Source organism: Schistocerca piceifrons, chromosome 5 (genome assembly GCF_021461385.2).
Source record: "Schistocerca piceifrons isolate TAMUIC-IGC-003096 chromosome 5, iqSchPice1.1, whole genome shotgun sequence".
NCBI classification, from domain to species: Eukaryota; Metazoa; Arthropoda; class Insecta; order Orthoptera; family Acrididae; genus Schistocerca; species Schistocerca piceifrons.
The window spans coordinates 62,751,995-62,770,725 of record NC_060142.1 but is presented as its reverse complement, the minus strand read 5'-3'; the positions used below and the strand labels follow the sequence as shown (position 1 = coordinate 62,770,725).

Here is an 18,731-nt window from a genome sequence, read left to right as displayed (position 1 = left end):
ATATATAACTTTTTTTACAACAGAAATTCATCCATGTATATTACCACTAAATTCCATCATGAAGGAAAGCCTTCAGAGATGGGGGTGAGTCCAATTACACAATATCAGATAGAAGCAGTTCTAGACTAATTGTATAAAGTATTCTAACAACCAGTTATGAGTAGTGCTAATCTACTCAAAAGGCCAGATATGAGAACTACGTCTACATTACTTACTTTTTGTATGTTTTAAATCAGGATGTGTAGCAAAGCAGCTACTTTGAAAAAAAGAAAGAAAGAAAAGAAAAAAGTCCACTGCTCTTTAACTTGCACTACTGAGCTGTTCTTTTAATCAACTACTTCATACTAAGTATATAACATTATTTCAGAGAATGCTGTTGGCTGCCTGTATACCAAAAAAGTTAAAACCTGCTTAATATAGTTGCTTTGTTGTGTGTGCCTGTCATCCTGACAAAGAAAATAGTCAGTGTGAAACTAGTTTTGTTTGCTGCAATAAATTTAATGAACATTTTTTCTCTCCTTTGTTAGGTACTCTTGAAGTAATTAGTGGTTTTGGTGTCATGGAGAGATATATTTCAGTTTACAAAATACGTTTGTAATTCTGAAGATGGTGAACCTGATAACTACAGTATCAGTCAAGAGATGGCGTAAAATGACATTCAGAAGGCATACTATTAAAATGCTACTGAGATTAGGGAAGAACTGATTGGAGTTTAGGCAGCCTATTGTGGGTCCTCCAAAGACTATAATCTTTTCTTCACTTAGTCTTGTTGTTGTTGTTGTTGTTGTTGTTGTTGTTGTGGTCTGCAGACTGATCCTGTGCAAGTTTCATCATCTCACCTGAACTTCGCAACCTACATATACTTGAACCTACTTGGTCTCCCTCTACAGTTTTTATCCTTCATACTGTCATCCATTACCAAACTGACATTTCCTTGGTACCTCAGGATGTATCCTGTCAACTGAGCCCTTCTTTCATTCAAGATATTCTGTAAATTTCTTTTCTCCCTAATTTGATTCTGTACTTCTTCATTGGTTACCTGATCTATTCATTTAATATTCAATAAAATCTAGTCACCAAACAGGAAACTCATTAAGAAATGGAAGATCAATTACAAAAAAGAGTAAAAATAGCAGCCTATGAACTGCTAGGTGCTCCGTATCATTCACCACATGGCATAGCAACCTACATTAAACATGATATGCAAATGAGAGCCATTTTCTATCTCTACCAATGACGAAATCCATAATGTTGTAAAAATTGAAAGCATCGCTGTCTCCAACACTTACAAGCCACCAGTCATATCCTTGTCAGCCCAAGTTATCCACCCACATCCTCATCCTGTTGTAAAAGTGGGTAGCTATAATGGCCCCGTAAGCAGTGGGAATACAGAAACTGCAACGACAGTGGTAACACAGTAATAAAATGGGCAACGGATGACCACCTTAACTCTTGTGTTCGGTGCTTAAGACTGATCTACTTTCAAGTTGGCAGCATGGAGGCAGGAATACAATCTCGATCTATGTTTCATTCCAGTAGACAACTACGCCCAGACCCTAGCAGTATCACAAAAAGTCCTCTGTGACTTCCTACACAGGCAGCAAAGACCAACAATAATAGAGCTGGGAACACGAAGCCCTCTAATCACATCTATCCCCCACCTAAGGTGGAATCTAAAGAAAGCCAACTAGGCCAAGTTTTGTATAGAAACAGACAATCTCTTTGGCTGGATATCCTCTACTAGCAGAGACTACAAAAGATATGCCGACACCATAATTAGGACTGCCAAAGAGTATATACCAAGAGGCTACTGAAAGCAGTAATACATTTCTGGCTGGTCCCAAAACAGTGACTGAGTGATGTGGCGCAGTGGCTAGCACACGGCAATCCCGTGTCCAGCCATCCTGATTTAGGTTTTCCATGATCTCCCTAAATCGTTCCACGCAAATGCCGGGATGGTTCCTTCGAAAGGGCATGCCGACTTCCTTCCCCGTCCTTTCCTAATCCTATGATACCGATGACCTCGCTGTCTGGTCTCCTCCGCCGAAACAACCCATCCCCAAAACAGTGAGGAACTGTACCAGAATTTCCTCAAAAATGCTGACCAAGAAATGGCTGAGGAACTAATACATAGTCTAGGTGTGGCAAGGCACCAAAAGTGTGTGAAAACAGTATAAAGCCTGAATTTTCAGACTTTGAGCAGACTTCATTAAGGAAACAAGGAAGTGGGGCTTCACATGAAGAAATAAGACAACAGTTACTCCAAATGCCATTGCTTCATGTCTAGTAGCAACAACCAGAGCATCAATATACAAAGCACGTACAATCATAGTGATACGAAAACTCGGAACACTAAAAGCCTAAAATGCAGATACCAAACTCCTACTTGTGAAGAAAACTCAACAGCACTTGAACATGTTAAGCCATGAAAAGCTCCAGGGTTTGACAGTATACTAAAATAGCTTATCCACAAAAGAATAAGTACAAATTAAATGAAGGAATCTCACTCAAACACACAGGCTTCCAGCCAAAACAAAGCCGTGCTATCACTCACTACTTATGTTGCGGTAGTGAAGTAATTTGTTCATTCTAAGAAAGAGTATATATTTTGATTGTATGGCTTTTGACATTTTCAGCTTGAAGAGGAAAGATAAGATCTGTAATAATTTGTGAAGTCACATTAGTGTTTACTTGTATGAAACTTCTAAAGAGAATAAATTGTTGTTATGTCATCTCACAGGAAAAATAAGAACCACTCTTCTGCAGGTTTCAGCTTGCTTAGTGGTCTGTTACTCTCTCTTACTTACTCTCTTCTGATGTTTTTGTATGCACCATGTAAGTTAAGTATGTATGCTAAATTAGTTAAATAGTTAGTTAATGTTAATGTCTGATATATTGCCATGTTATTTAGATTCCAGCACCTATCTGAATCTTTCCTTTGCCAACATTACTCACTGCATTTTTAGATCTTTATTTCAGACTGCCTATGAGAGAGGCTGGTGACAAATTGTTGGACGGCAAATGACCAAATGCCAATCATGTTCTCTCATTGTTTATTTCCTTAAATAAAACTAACACATCCCTGAGATACTTCATACTGATGAGTCTTCATAGCTTCTGCAATATTGTAGTAAATTGATCAGTCACCTGCCATCAAACTAGAGCATCAGCCAATTTGCTCACTGATCCAGCATACAAGTATAAGACAAAGGAGGTTTTGAGTTAAGAGTTGTTAAATGAATGTTATTGGCCTCTTATATGCTGCACTGTAAGTTGTAGTAAATAATATTCTGGCCCCATCCTCAATGAGGCTATCTTTTGTGTTGCAAATGATCAAAAATTAAAAGAGTATCACATCAGTATGATTAAAAAAAAAAAGAAAAATCTAAAACACAGCTGCATTCATTGACTTATCAGTGCCCTATAACAGAGAGTGGAGAAAAGGCATGATGTAAAAACTTTTTCACATAAATCCTTGGAAACCAATTGTTTGCTGTTCGACAACATCCTAAATGACTGACGTAGTCCTGGGATGCAACATCAGCCCCCCCCCCCCCCCCCTCCCCAAGAAAATTAAAAAGTGTTCCACCACAGCAGGAATCAGTCCGTCCTCTACTTCTCTTCAGCTCATACTTTGCAGACATGCCAAAAACAAAATCAAGGAAGTTTGGTTATGCAGTTGACTAGATACTTGCAACAAGGTGTTCCACAATTGAACAGTCAGAAGAAATCCTAACAGAGGACCTAGATGTAGTGAGAAAGTACTTTCACAATTGTAGACTCCAACCAAATGCTATCAAACCAGAGGTTTACTGTGGCCGCCTAAATAATAAACTTGCCAGAAGAACATTCAACATACAGTTTGAAAACACTTTGATACAACTCTCTCTTTCAGAGAACATTTAACAAAAACAGAAAAATAATTGAAAACAAGAAACAACGTCATTCAAAAGCTGTGTGGTACAACGTGGGGAGCATAGGCATCCACCCTGCGTTCTTCTGTTCTGGATCTTGTCGTCTCAACCACTGAGTATTGTTCCCTAGTTTGGCTAAACAGTTCATATGTACAATAGATAGATATCCAGCTAAATAATGTCATGAAAATGATTGCTTTCCATATCAGATCAACTACTACAGAATGGTTGCCAGTATGGAGCCACATTCCACTCCCGCAACTATAACACATAAATGCTCTCACAAATGAGTACAAAAATGTCATGGATAACAAAAATCCACCAATTCACAAAGATGTTGATGATGAAAACTCTAGTACCTTCCGCCGCGGAAGTCGAACATGCGCCAGAACAAATGGACGTGGTCAGCCCATAGAGGACTCCGCCTCCGCGTCGGCTTTTCTGCACAGCGGCTCTCGCACAGCGAGGGCACCACTGTTAAGCCACGTGCAGACAGCGGCCAATAGCCGTTCCCTCCGGTTTCGTATATAGGGACCCGCTCTGCCCTAGTCCAGTCAGTCTGGTACTGGCTCTGGATTTCGTTTCTATCTCGGCGGTACTGCGTTCTAGTCATTGCTCGTTGTTGCTATTTGCCTGGCTCTGGTTTTGAGTGGATTTACTGTTGGTGTTTGGTGTTGTGGTTTTCACAAGCCTCCGTTGTTTATCTTTTCCTTGTTGTGTCAGTCATAGTCGGTCGTGGTCGGTTGTTGTCAGTTGTCGTTGGTCTGTCATCCGACTCATCCTTGTGTTTACCCGGTGGTGCGTGCTCCACCGCCGGTGGCTTCCCCGCCTGGCGGCTCTGATCCGCAGCCCAAGGCGTTCCCGCAGTTGGTTTTGGTTACTACAAAAACAATAACTGATTTTGCAGTAGAGGACCACCAACTGTAACAGAAATGGTCAGTGTGGAAGATGAGTTCAACATTACAGATGAATGAGCTCAAGAATGGAATGGGCAACAAAATAATAATATGCTGTATGTGACCCAAAAACCCTTGGGATTTGACTTGCCACTAAAACATGTTTGTGCTAAACGGAATTAGAACCCAACACAGTAGCTATGCATATTTTTTACACAATTGGGCTAAGTAATCCTCTCACTTTGTGATTGTGGAGAACCACAGACCATCAGACACATTGCAGAACACTGCTCCACAAGATCATACAGTGGTAGACCAGAAGACTTTGTGCTTGCGACTCCAAAGTCAATAGCTCTCCACCTGTAGTACTGTTGACAGGACTAACTGCAGACCTTTGATACAGAGGTGAGTAGAGTGTCTGAGTCATAGGCTCAGACTGTTCTATGACTGTGTAGGCTACTGATTCCTCGACTTGTGCCACTGGGTAAAGGGGATTCAGGTTTCATTTAATCAGTCATCAACATTTACATGGCTATTCTGCAAATCACACTGAAGTGCCTGGCAATAAGTCAAATTCCACTCTTGAACAGTGTGCAGAGAAAATAAATGCCTATATCTTTCTGTGTGTGCTTGGATTTTCCTTATTTTATTATGATGATCATTTCTCCCTATGTAGGTCAAGTCAACAAAATATTTTTGCATTCAGAGGAGGAAGTTGGTGATTGAAATTTCATGAGAAGATCCTGCCACAGTGAGAAATGCCTTTGTTTTAATTATGTCCACCCCAAATCCTGTATGTCCGTAACACTCTCTCCCCTAATTTCCATTAATTCAAAATGTCCTGCTCATCTTTGAACTTTCTCGATGTACTCCAATAATCCTATCTGGTAAGGATCCCACATCATGCAGCAGTGTTCCAAAAGAGGACCGACAAGCGTAGTGTAGGCAGTCTTTTCAATAGATCAGTTGCATCGGGTCCATTACATTCAGGTAGCAGCTACGTTGGTAGTGAGGGCTGTGTGGAGTGGACTGGGCAGGTGTATTGTTTTGTAGTTGCAGATTGTTATAGCTGTGTTTTAAAGGAACCTGAACTCCAAGCACTAATAGAAACCAGTGAAGCTCAAATTGTTACAGGTATTGAAAGCTGGCTAATGCTGGAGATAAGTATTGCCAAAATTTTCACAAAGTACCTAACAGTGTTTTTAAAGGATAGATTAAATACGGTTGATGTAGGAGTGTTTATTGATGTTGAAAGTAGTTTATGTTATAGTGACATTGAAGCAGATAGTTTCTGTGAGTTACTATGGGTAGAGGTTAAATGTGACGCCCAGAATAAATTAATAATTGGTTACCATTACTGACCCTCCCCCAACTCTGGAAGATACAGTTGTTGAACAGCTTGAAGAAAACTTGAGTCTCATTTCAAATAGGTACCCCACTCACAATTATATTTTATGGTGACTTCAATCTACCCTCATATGTTGGAAATGGTTTGAAATCGTATTTGACCTTTTAGTAAGAAATAACCCTGAGCAGATAGTGAGCATCATGACAGATACAGGGATTAATGACCACAAAGTAGTTGTAATGAAACTGAGTACTATAACATCCAAATCCATAAAAAATAAATGCAAAATACGTCTCTTTAAACAGGAAGATAAAAAATTGCTCAACATCTTCCTAAGATGCAGTCGCCAGTCCTTCCAAACTGTATAAACATAGACTAGATGTGGCTTAAATGCAAAGAAATAGTATCAATGTTAATTGAGAGGTATGTGTGAAATAAATTAATAAGAGAGGGTACTGATCCTCCATGGTGCAGAAGCAGGTCATACCTTAAACAGTATGCCAAATTTAAAAGAACACAAAATATTAAAGATCGGCAATGTTTTACTGAAGTTTGAAACTTAGTGTGGACTTCAATGCAAGATGCTTTTAATAGTTTTCACAGCAAAACTCAGAATCTGGCAGAAAATCCATAGAGATTCTTTTCGTATGTAAAGTAAACCAGCATCAAGACACAACCGATATTTCCAGAATGAGATTTTCACTCTGCAGCAGTGTGTGCACTGATATGAAACTTCCTGGCAGATTAAAACTGTGTGCCTGACTGAGACTCGAACTCGGGACCTTTGCATTTCGTGGGCAAATATATAATTTTTCCCACGCGGAATGTTTCCCTCTATTTTATATATATATATAAAAACAAAGATGAGGTGACTTACCAAACGAAAGCGCTGGCAGGTCGATAGACACACCAACATACACGCAAAATTCAAGCTTTCGCAACAAACTGTTGCCTCATCAGGAAAGAGGGAAGGAGAGGGAAAGACGAAAGGAAGTGGGTTTTAAGGGAGAGGGTAAGGAGTCATTCCTATCCCGGGAGCGGAAAGACCTACCTTAGGGGGAAAAAAGGACAGGTATACACTCGCACACACACACATTTCCATCCACACATACAGACACAAGCAGACATATTTAAAGACAAAGAGTTTGCCCAAACAAACATATCATAAATAAATAAATAAATAAATTGTCTGTACTGTTTATTGTCCATATATGCCTCGCGTATAGGGCAACAATCAGTACAAACGCTTTCAGAAAATACTTCCTTACCCTTAAATGTGTGTTAAATGATAATGTTATTTCTCTTTTTTAGAAAAACTTTCCTTGCAATTAAAAGTATGAATTTTGTATCCTCTTGACTTCAGCTCTCCTCAGTTATTTTTCTTCCTAAATACCAGAACTCGGCTACTACTTTCAGTGTGTCATTTTTTAATCTAATTCCCTTGAGATAAACTGATACTCCAAGTCATTAGCAGTTTCTGACGTAATTACTGTGTCATCAGCAAACCTTGAAGCTTTTATTTATTGTCTATGAACTTTAATCCAAATATTTCCTTGGTTTTCTTTACTACTTGCTGATTGTACAGACTGAATAATGTCAGAGAGAGGCTACAACCTAGTCTCATTCTCTTCTCAATTATACTTTCCTTTCTTTTCCTTCGGTTCTTATAACTGCAACCTACCTTCTGTACAGATTGTACATAACCCTTCAATGCTTGTGTTTATCCCTGCTCCCTTTCAGTATTTCTATATTTACACCTCCATATTTACTCTGAAAGCTACGTTACAGTGTGTGGCAGAGGGTACATTGTGTACCATGGTCACTCCCCCCTTTTCCTGTTCCTCTTGCAAGTGGTACATGGGAGGAATGATTGCTTGTAAGCCTCAGGGTGATCTGAATCTCTCTGATTTTGCCTTCATGGTCATTTCATGAGATATACATAGGAAGAAGCAATATATTGGTTGACTCTTCAAGGAGCATATGTTCTTGGAATTTTAACACTAAACCACACCTTGATGCAGAATGCCTCTCTTGAAATGTCTGCCACCAGAGTTGTCTGAGAACATCTGTGATGCTTTTTGCACTTACTAAATGATCTGTAATAAAACATGCTCTTCTCTGTTTCCTCTTTCAGTCCTAACTGGTATAGATCCCAGACTGATGAGCAGTATTCAAGTGTTGGTTGAACGAGTGTGTTGTAAGCTGCCTTCTTTGCAGGTGGGCCACATTTCTGGAGGATTCTTCCAATGATTATGTCTGACATGTGCCATTTCTCATTTAGTTTTATGTGTGGTCGTTCCACTTTAAATTGCTCCATACGCAAAGTCCAAGATATTTTATGGATGTAACTGTTGCCAGTGTTTGTTCTGCAATTGTGTAAGTATACAGTAATGGGTCTTTCTGCCTATTTATGCATAATATAATTTGCTTATGTTGAGGATCAGTTATCATGCCCCCATGCTCTGCACCAACCATCAATCATCTGTTGGTCTCTCTGCATTTCACTACAATTTTCTACCATTGTGACTTCTCTTCTATATTATCATCCATGAAAAGGTTCGTGGAACTTCTGACAATTTCTGCTGGTGATTTATATCTATCATGCAACATAATGGCCCTATAACATTCCCTTGCAGTACACTCAAAGTTACTTTTAATTTGGAAGATTCCGCTCTGTTGAAGATGACGTGCTTTGTTATGTGTGGTAGAAACTCTTATATCCAGTGACATAGTTGGTTTGATATTCCATATGCTCATATTTCATTCATCGGGCGGCAGTGTGGAACTGTGTCAAATACCTTCCAAAAGTCAAGGAACGCAGCATCAGCCTGGGCACCAGTCTCTACTGTTTTCTGTGTTTTGAGCAGAATAAACAGAGTGAGCTCAGTTTCAAATGATTGTTGCTGTCAGATCCCATGTTGATTTCTACAGAGAAGAACTTGTCTCCAGAAATATCACAATATACAAGCATAAAACATGTTACAAAATTCAAGAATGGATGGACGTCAGAGATGTGGGCCTGTAGTTTTGTGCATTTGTTCGACAACCCTTCATGAAAACAAGAATGACCTGCATTTTCTTCCAGTCATTAATAGTTCTTCTCTCCTCCAATGATCTACAGCCCTGTGGCCACAAAATATGTCTTCAAGTTAGTATTGTCAGAAGCTTTCTCTAGTCTACAAATGCTGTAAACAGATGTCTGACTTTCTTAAATCTCTCTATAAGTCATAGGCCAGTATTGCTTTGCATGTTCCTACGTTTCTTCTGGACCCCATACTAATCTTCCTCAAGGTTTTCCATACTTGAAAAAGAGTATTAAAAGTTTTGAAGAACATTGAATTTACAACGAGTGTGATGTTGTCAAAAAAGTTGCATTTTATGCTCAAGTTTTTATCCATTGAAGAAAATTAGTTTCCCATACAAATTTAAAATCTAATTCGAGGAAAATTCAGTGAAGCCATGAATCACTGTAAGCACAGAATTTATTAAAAAAAAAGAAATATACAAAATAACTAGAATAAAAGAGGAAGTAGAAATGGATTCCTTTTATTAGCAGTGTTATAACTTATGAAGAAATTCTGTGAAATAAATTTAGTTTTGATATCTTACCTGAAACACTCAACTCACAATGATTAATGAAACCAAAATGAAATATTGTTAAGAGTCAAGGACAGCATGTGTTAGCATATTGTAACCACAGTCCTGCTCCTAAATTAAGGATAATTGCAGATTGTTGTGCCACACAACATGGCACTACACAAAACTGGTGCTAATAGCATAGGCACATAGGGAACACACAGAACACAGATCTGTAAGTCCACGGTATTGGTGATAAGTTGAGAAGACTGTCCCGAAACACATGTGCTACAAAACGCCACTGTTTCCTGTGCATGTACCCCGACATCAATATGGGATATGATCACCATGCACGCGTACGCAGGCCGCACAACGGATTGGCATACGCTGGATCGGGTGGTCGAGTAGCTGCTGGGGTATAGCCTCCCATTCTTGCACCAGTGCCTGTCGGAGCTCCTGAAGTGTCCTAGGGGTTTGAAGACGTGCAGCACTGCGTCGACTGATAGTATCCCAGATGTGCTCGATGGGGTTTAGGTCTGGAGAACAGGCAGGCCACTCCATTCACCTGATATCTTCCGTTTCAAGGTACTCCTCCACGATAGCAACTTGGTGGAGCCCTGCGTTATCATCCATCACGCCTGAAAAGGCGGACATACTGGTGCAAAATGATGTCCCGATACACCTGACGTGTTACAGTTCCTCTGTCAAAGACATGCAGGGGTATACGTGCACCAATCATAATCCCACCCCACACCATCAAACCACGACCTCCATACAGGTCCCTTTCAAGGACATTAAGGGGTTGGTATATGGTTCCTGGTTCACACCAGATGAAAACCCGGCGAGAATCACTGTTCAGACGATACCTGGACTCGTCCGTGAACACAACCTGGGACCACTGTTCGAATGCCCATGTACTGTGGTCTTGACACCAGGCTTTACGGGATCTCCTGTGACCAGGGGTCAGTGGAACGCACCTTGCAGGTCTCCAGGTGAATAAACCGTGTCTGTTCAGTTGTCTGCAGACTGTGTGTCTGGAGACAAAACTGTTCCAGTGGCTGCGGTAAGGTCCTGAGCAAGGCTACCTGCAGTACTCCGTGGCCGTCTGCGGACACTGAGGGTGAGATATCGGTCCTCTTGTGGTGTTGTACACTGTGGACATCCCGTACTGTAGCGCCTGGACACATTTCCTGTCTGCTGTAATCGTTACCATTATCTTGAGATCACACTTTGTGGCACACAGAGGGCCCGTGCTACGACCTGCTGTGTTTGACCAGTCTCCAGTTGCCCTAGTATTCTACCCCTCATAACGTCATCAATATGTGTTCTTTGAGCCACACACAATCGCCATTAGCATGTCTGAAAACGTCTGCACATATACTCGCTGCACTGTACTCTGACATGCACCAACACATCTCTGCATATGTTTACTGCTGCCAGCACTACCGTGCGATGACCGCATGTCAGATGCACTGCATGGTCATACCCTGAGGTGATTTAAACCCGAAAACTGCCCACCAGAGCATTGTTTTACCATGTATCAGCATTATCCTTAATTTATGAGCATGAGTGTAGATAAGGACCAAATGACCCAAATCGTTTAACACAATTTACTGCTCAGTGTTTCTTTCAAAATTATGGAAAACCTGACGTTGCATTGTATGATAAAAAAGGCTCATTCACGAGCAGGCAACTTGGGATTCACATACTGGCATGATCGTAAATCTGATATAACATATTGAGTACAGCTTTTAGCAAAAAGACTACTGCGGCACCTATGTCGACCCTACATTTTGAAAGTGTTGATTAAATTTTGTCATCTGAAGAGAGGTCACTGCCAGACAAGCCCGATTAGCATCTTACTTCATAGGAGTTATCTCTCTATCAGTCTCTGGGAAGAAAAGAGCATACGGCAGATGGAGGAACCAGAACAATGACTTACCACAAGGAGGTTTTTGTCACAAGCACTGTAGAGTGTACACATATGATCAGCCAAAGTCAAATTAATCCATGCAATTTTTATACACCTATGATATTATACGGCAATAGCAACTGTAGGTTTTGAGTTATTCAGTGATAGAAAAGAAACTGATGCAGACTCTAGACACACTGTCCCTTCTGTACAATGCTAACCACGTGACAATGAACCTATAACACAGAAGTGCAGCAAGGCATCTGCAATGTGCTGAGCAAGATGACTCCTGCACAACCGAGCTGTGTGTACGTGACTTCAGGTCACATTCTGATATTGAGACAGTAGCACATCAACACTATAAGTCAAAGTCTCTACTAGAAACAATGTTATCAGTCCTCCAATGAGTAAGACACTTCTTACCAATGTTACAAATAGCAAAATAACTGTTTTTTTAATAGGCCTACACACGTTTTCCTGTGAGACCAGTACAGAAAAGTCCTTAAGAGCAAAGCATATACCAAAGCCTCGATAACAAACAATATTTGAATGCTTATTAAAATGTCACATTGTGCACAAAAAACAAGTCCAACAAATAAGATTTCAGCTCAAATAATTTTCTTGCATGATATACATTAGCTGTGTTGCTTCTGTTAGTGATCTGCTACATGTTTTTGGTGGTCATTGTTGCCAGTATCATCACATACTCCACTGAAAATTCTGTGGCCTCAGACTTATCAAGCCAAAATTAATTGCTCCACAGATCAATCAAAGAAACACAGCATTTATCCCTAACAAGTTTTTCTCACTTATCATGAGCTTTAATAATCTCATTAACATGTAAACACATTTTCTGTGCTCTTTCATTCTATGTTTCATGTTCCCCCACAAAATCTAAATCTATATGGTTTCCTTTTATATTTTAGTATACATATTTATTTCCTCTGGAGAAGAGGAGAACTGAGATGAAGAGCTAGGTGTGGGAATGCAATAGAGGATGACATAATGGAAATTAATAGTGAAATACAACAATATAAAACTGAAGTTCAAACAGTGTCATCGTAGAAAGATCAAGGTTGATGTGAGTTTCATTGCTGAATATATGCTTCTGATTAGGTGAAGATGACTATTTGAAGACATATGGAATGTTTGTATTTGACATCATTGTAGTGACTGTACAGCTCTGCATCAGTGCATCGTTAAGAAGATAACTATCTGTGAAATTACTCTTTTTTTTTTTTTTTTTTTATAAGAAAGGTAAAAGCTTCAGATTATAAATGGAAAAAATGTCCAAAATTTACTTATGGTGTCTTTTAGTTCAGGCTAAGAATAAAAGCAACAAAGAAATTTCAAACATTTGTGGAAAATATTTATGATCAGTAATATCATCAAATGTATACAAAAAAGAGCAGTGTGAATGGTCACTAGCTTGTGGGTCTCACCACAGGGTGTGGCAGAAATGCTGAAAAATCTGAGCTGTAAGACACTTTAAGAAAGATGCCAACTATTTTTCTGAAAATTACAAGAACCAATTTTAAGAACAGAAATTAGAAATATTTCACATTCCCCCCTCCCCTTGCATATTAATACTCTAGAGACAGTCAAGATAAAATGAAACTAATAACAGGTCACACAGACAAATGTAAGTTATCATGATTTCCAGACTTCACCTGTTAGTGGTAGAGGAATCGTAATATATGACACAGTAAGAAGTACACACTTCAGTAATTTGCAGAGTGTATATGTAGAGCCATTATAAATATTCTTCGTAAACTGGAAGGAGTAAAGAAAACTTGCCATATAGTTGAGACATTAAGTGATCAATGATATGTTCGTAAACCAGGATGAGAAGGTTGCGAAGCTTTCAGACATTTTCCTTCAGTGCTAGATACAGGAAACAGACACACCTGTGTGGCTACACTGCCCTGACCTGTTACATTGGGTGAGGAGAGGGGTTGTATTGTGTGGGGGACTGGAAGAACGTATATCCTTTGCCAGGGCTTAGAGTTTGACTACTTACGGTATCTTCATTTCAGGAAATTAAGAATGTCCTACCTAAAATATATTCTACCGCTCCCCAACTGATATGCAGCTGCCCACCCAATATAAGAAGTATCCTAGTCCATCCTTATGCCACACTTACTACCAACGCCTACCCACATAGAGGAAATCCTTGTGCATAGGACCTGTCTTATGCACCCACCCAGCACATTCTGTTCCAGTTCCATTCTGTACCATAAGGGACCGAGGGCGTGGGGGTGGGGGGGGGTGGGGGGATGAGTGAGATCATATACCAGTTGTACTGTAACTTTTGCAAATTCCTATCCTGCATGCCTCTCCTTCCCAGCCATCAACTTCCCTTTTCTTGCAACCCTCCCTCCCCCCCCCCCCCCACCTCATTTCTCCCCGTGTCCACTTCATGGGATACAACCCCTCACCAAAGGAGAGCAGAAGTGCCTGCACACTGTGGTCTGCCAAAACTCTGTAGGTGGACATCGTCTTGTTTATGTGCCTGTCAACTGCTCTACACCTCAGTTACATGGTGTAACAGTGTGGGTAAGGGATCCAGTAATCTGCCTTTGAGTATATGAGTAAGTATTTTTCTCATATTGGAAGGAGTAAAGACAATTATTTATATTCCACTAAGAACTTTCCATTCTCATATTTTTCTCATATTAGTAGACGCCTGACCTCGTTAGTACTTTTGGGGGACAAGTAAGTTATTGAATTTCATTTCAGGCAGGAACGAACATTTTCCTGAATGGTGTGGTGCTGGCAACCCTATGTGCTGGTGGCTACTTGTTGTCTTTGGGGCAGCTATCCTCTGGAGATCTCATGGCTTTTCTTGTGGCAGCACAAACAATTCAGCGATCTCTGACACAGCTGTCACTGCTGTTTGGCCAAGTGGTTCGTGGGCTAGCTGCTGGAGGCAGAGTTTTTGAGGTTATCTTCTTTTATCTACTGTTCATTTTGGTTTATTCTGTTGTGAAACATTATATTTTCCACATTTGAAATTTGAAAGTAGTAAGAATTTCTGGTAAAATTACATATATGTAATGTACCCAATACTTATTCATCACTAAAGCTTTTGCTTTGCTATTCCCATTGAGTTGATTTTTGTTTTCAATGTTAAAATCCATTCTTTTCTAGTACCTGAATATGGAGCCAACAATGCCATTATTTGGAGGTTTGAATATACCCTTCCATTCTCTTCTTGCCAATGTAGTTTTCCGTGATGTTACATTTGCTTATCCTTCAAGACCATCCCAGGTATATTTTGTGTTACTGTATTTAAGTGAAAATGTAATAATGAGATGAGTTCTTTATTTGGTCCTTAACAACTGTCTGTCATATGTTTTTATTTTTTAGATTGTGCTTCAACATTTTGATTTAGAACTTCCTGCTGGAAAGACTGTTGCCATTGTTGGTTCATCAGGTAGTGGCAAATCCACTGTAGCAGCACTACTAGAAAGGTGAATTTAGTGACTGTGTCAGTTTTCTATTCCTCACTAATATTGGTATTCCATATTATGTAAATTTAAAGAAGGGAGAAAATTCTTGGAAAGGACTTACCTCATAATAGCAACACAGCAAAGCAGCTGTACCTTCTGGTGCATATAAAATGGAATGTTTGGACCATAGTTGCCTTTAGACGATCAAGCAGGCAGACCATTTGAGATTTAAGGAATGTATTGTGCAACTGAGAAACAATAATACTACACTTTGCTACACACTTGCATAAAACAAATCATCATATTGATAATATGAACATTAGTATCCTACATAAAGGCAAAAAACTAGATGTTGTTCAAACACTTCATACACTCCTGGAAATTGAAATAAGAACACCGTGAATTCATTGTCCCAGGAATGGGAAACTTTATTGACACATTCCTGGGGTCAGATACATCACATGATCACACTGACAGAACCACAGGCACATACACAGGCAACAGAGCATGCACAATGTCGGCACTAGTACAGTGTATATCCACCTTTCGCAGCAATGCAGGCTGCTATTCTCCCATGGAGACGATCGTAGAGATGCTGGATGTAGTCCTGTGGAACGGCTTGCCATGCCATTTCCACCTGGCGCCTCAGTTGGACCAGCGTTCGTGCTGGACGTGCAGACCGCGTGAGACGACGCTTCATCCAGTCCCAAACATGCTCAAAATGGGGGACAGATCCGGAGATCTTGCTGGCCAGGGTAGTTGACTTACACCTTCTAGAGCACGTTGGGTGGCACGGGATACATGCGGACGTGCATTGTCCTGTTGGAACAGCAAGTTCCCTTGCCGGTCTAGGAATGGTAGAACGATGGGTTCGATGACGGTTTGGATGTACCGTGCACTATTCAGTGTCCCCTCGACGATCACCAGTGGTGTACGGCCAGTGTAGGAGATCACTCCTCACACCATGATGCCGGGTGTTGGCCCTGTGTGCCTCGGTCGTATGCAGTCCTGATTGTGGCGCTCACCTGCACGGCGCCAAACACGCATACGACCATCATTGGCACCAAGGCAGAAGCGACTCTCATTGCTGAAGACGACACGTCTCCATTCGTCCCTCCATTCACGCCTGTCGCGACACCACTGGAGGCGGGCTGCACGATGTTGGGGCGTGAGCGGAAGACGGCCTAACGGTGTGCGAGACCGTAGCCCAGCTTCATGGAGACGGTTGCGAATGGTCCTTGCCGATACCCCAGGAGCAACAGTGTCCCTAATTTGCTGGGAAGTGGCGGTACGGTTCCCTACGGCACTGCGTAGGATCCTACGGTCTTGGCGTGCATCCGTGCGTCGCTGCGGTCCTGTCCCAGGTCGACGGGCACGTGCACCTTCCGCCGACCACTGGCGACAACATCGATGTACTGTGGAGACCTCACGCCCCACGTGTTGAGCAATTCGGCGGTACGTCCACCCGGCCTCCCGCATGCCCACTATACGCCCTCGCTCAAAGTCCGTCAACTGCACATACGGTTCACGTCCACGCTGTCGCGGCATGCTACCAGTGTTAAAGACTGCGATGGAGCTCCGTATGCCACGGCAAACTGGCTGACACTGACGGCGGCGGTGCACAAATGCTGCGCAGCTAGCGCCATTCGACGGCCAACACCGCGGTTCCTGGCGTGTCCGCTGTGCCGTGCGTGTGATCATTGCTTGTACAGCCCTCTCGCAGTGTCCGGAGCAAGTATGGTGGGTCTGACACACCGGTGTCAATGTGTTCTTTTTTCCATTTCCAGGAGTGTATGTGGAGACATCAAACCTGCAACCTAATTGTTTTTCCAATTATGAAGGTGTCAGCATATACAAGGCCTATTTGGAAAGTAAGGTCCGATTGGTCGCAAAATGGAAACCACTGTGAAAATCAAAAATGTTTTATTTGCAACAATTAGTTACACCTTCCAGCTACTTCTCTACATAGCCGCCACTCTGATTTAGACATTTGTCATAGTGTTGTACCAACTTTCCAATATGCACATCATAGAAGGTAGTTGCCTGTGCTTCCTGCCTACTCTCTACGCTCATTGTCTGTGCCAGAACATTGTCTTCATAGCCAGCGACAGCGGTTCATCTGAGCAGAGATGAAACTCAGGGAGAGTCAATTATGGACTCTATTGTGGGTGATCAAACACTTCCCATTGAAAACGGTGCAAGAGCATCTTCATTGCCCCTGCAGTATGCGGCCAAGAATTGTCATGCAGAAGGAAACACATGACAGCTATGTCATGTGGGCTGCATGACATCAGGCGAAATCTCTCACCAGGCCCTCATACTTGGCAGGAGACACTATTGTTCTAAGCATCTTCACGTGCTCACTGTGTGCTCAGAACTAAAAAGAACAACGCATCATGATCGATGGGCATACTAGAGGCACTGCCCAACGCATTTGTGTAAAGCTTCATCAGATTTTCCTTATGATTGCCATTTCACAACCCATCAGACCTTACTTTCCGAATTGCCCTCTGAGAGAAATTATGTATAATTCACCACTGTTGATAGCATAATTATGTTATAATAATGAATTAAAGAATTCCTTACAAAAACACAATTTTTGTTTCATTTAATCTTGAAACATGTTTCATCACAACTGTGGCATCTTCAGTTTTTTTATTATTATACATTCCTGCATGTGTTGCAGAGCTTTGAGGAAAATGCCGGTTATGGAGGAAAATGGCTGTCATCGTGTTGATATTATCTCAGTAGGATTTTAAACTCTGTTCCTCATCTTTAATTCATTTTATTTTCTGCAAGTATGGGTACAGAGCTTAAAATTCCATTATGATAAGTTCATTGCCATGCTGGGCGTTTCTGTTGACATACACTTGCTGCATTGATAAACACCCCATTATGATAATGTCATTGGCATGCCAGGTATTTCCATTGACACACACTTGCTGTAGTTATAAACATCACTTACCATACTGCACTTTCATTTGCTGATGATTCGAATTTGTGGTAATGACTCAGGATGGTGTTTGGTGGGTATGGCAGATGTGAAAGTTGTCAGGCATTACCATGCAGCAAAATGATGCTTGCAGTCAGATGTCCATGTAAGTTTGATCTGACTGCAAGCTTCAACAAATCAGAACATGGCCCACTGGTGATAGTGTTTCCCCTACATGTGTAGTGTTCCAAGATAGTACTTCGTTCATCCCAGAACTCTCAGCTTAATTCTCCCTGCTGATGGCTGCACATGGAACTCCTTGGGTTTTGGTTGTGAGGAATGGCACCATTCCTTGTTTGCTCTCATGATTTTGGGTTTTTGATAGTGAACATAGGTTTCATCTCCTGTAATGATTCTTGTAAGGAAGACATGACTTCCTGCTTCAGAATGCCACTGAAGTTCTTCAAACATCAACACATTAACCTTTTAGCATTGGAATGAGTTGCCATGGCACGCACTTTGAAGACAATAAGACATGAAGTTCAGATTTGCAGCTATTTCATCCAACACCACACAGCAGTTATCAATCAAAACAGCTTCAGCAGTTATCAATCAAAACAGCTTCAGCAGTTGCAACAAACTCTGGTGTCACAATGCAGTGTGCCTGACCTTTAGTGTGTTTAAAATTAGTTGTGACTTTT

The 18,731-nt window shown here is 41.1% G+C and overlaps 1 protein-coding gene across 1 annotated transcript in view; it reads left to right on the top strand.

Annotated features, from left to right (window-relative positions):
* Nucleotides 1–18,731, top strand: part of LOC124798553 (mitochondrial potassium channel ATP-binding subunit-like) — a 110,530-nt gene that overhangs the window by 69,755 nt on the left and 22,044 nt on the right. The window contains exons 8-10 of the mRNA XM_047262010.1: nucleotides 14,386–14,589; nucleotides 14,797–14,916; nucleotides 15,016–15,119. Coding sequence (XP_047117966.1) covers nucleotides 14,386–14,589; nucleotides 14,797–14,916; nucleotides 15,016–15,119 — 428 coding nt within the window. The remainder of the gene's footprint in view (nucleotides 1–14,385; nucleotides 14,590–14,796; nucleotides 14,917–15,015; nucleotides 15,120–18,731) is intronic.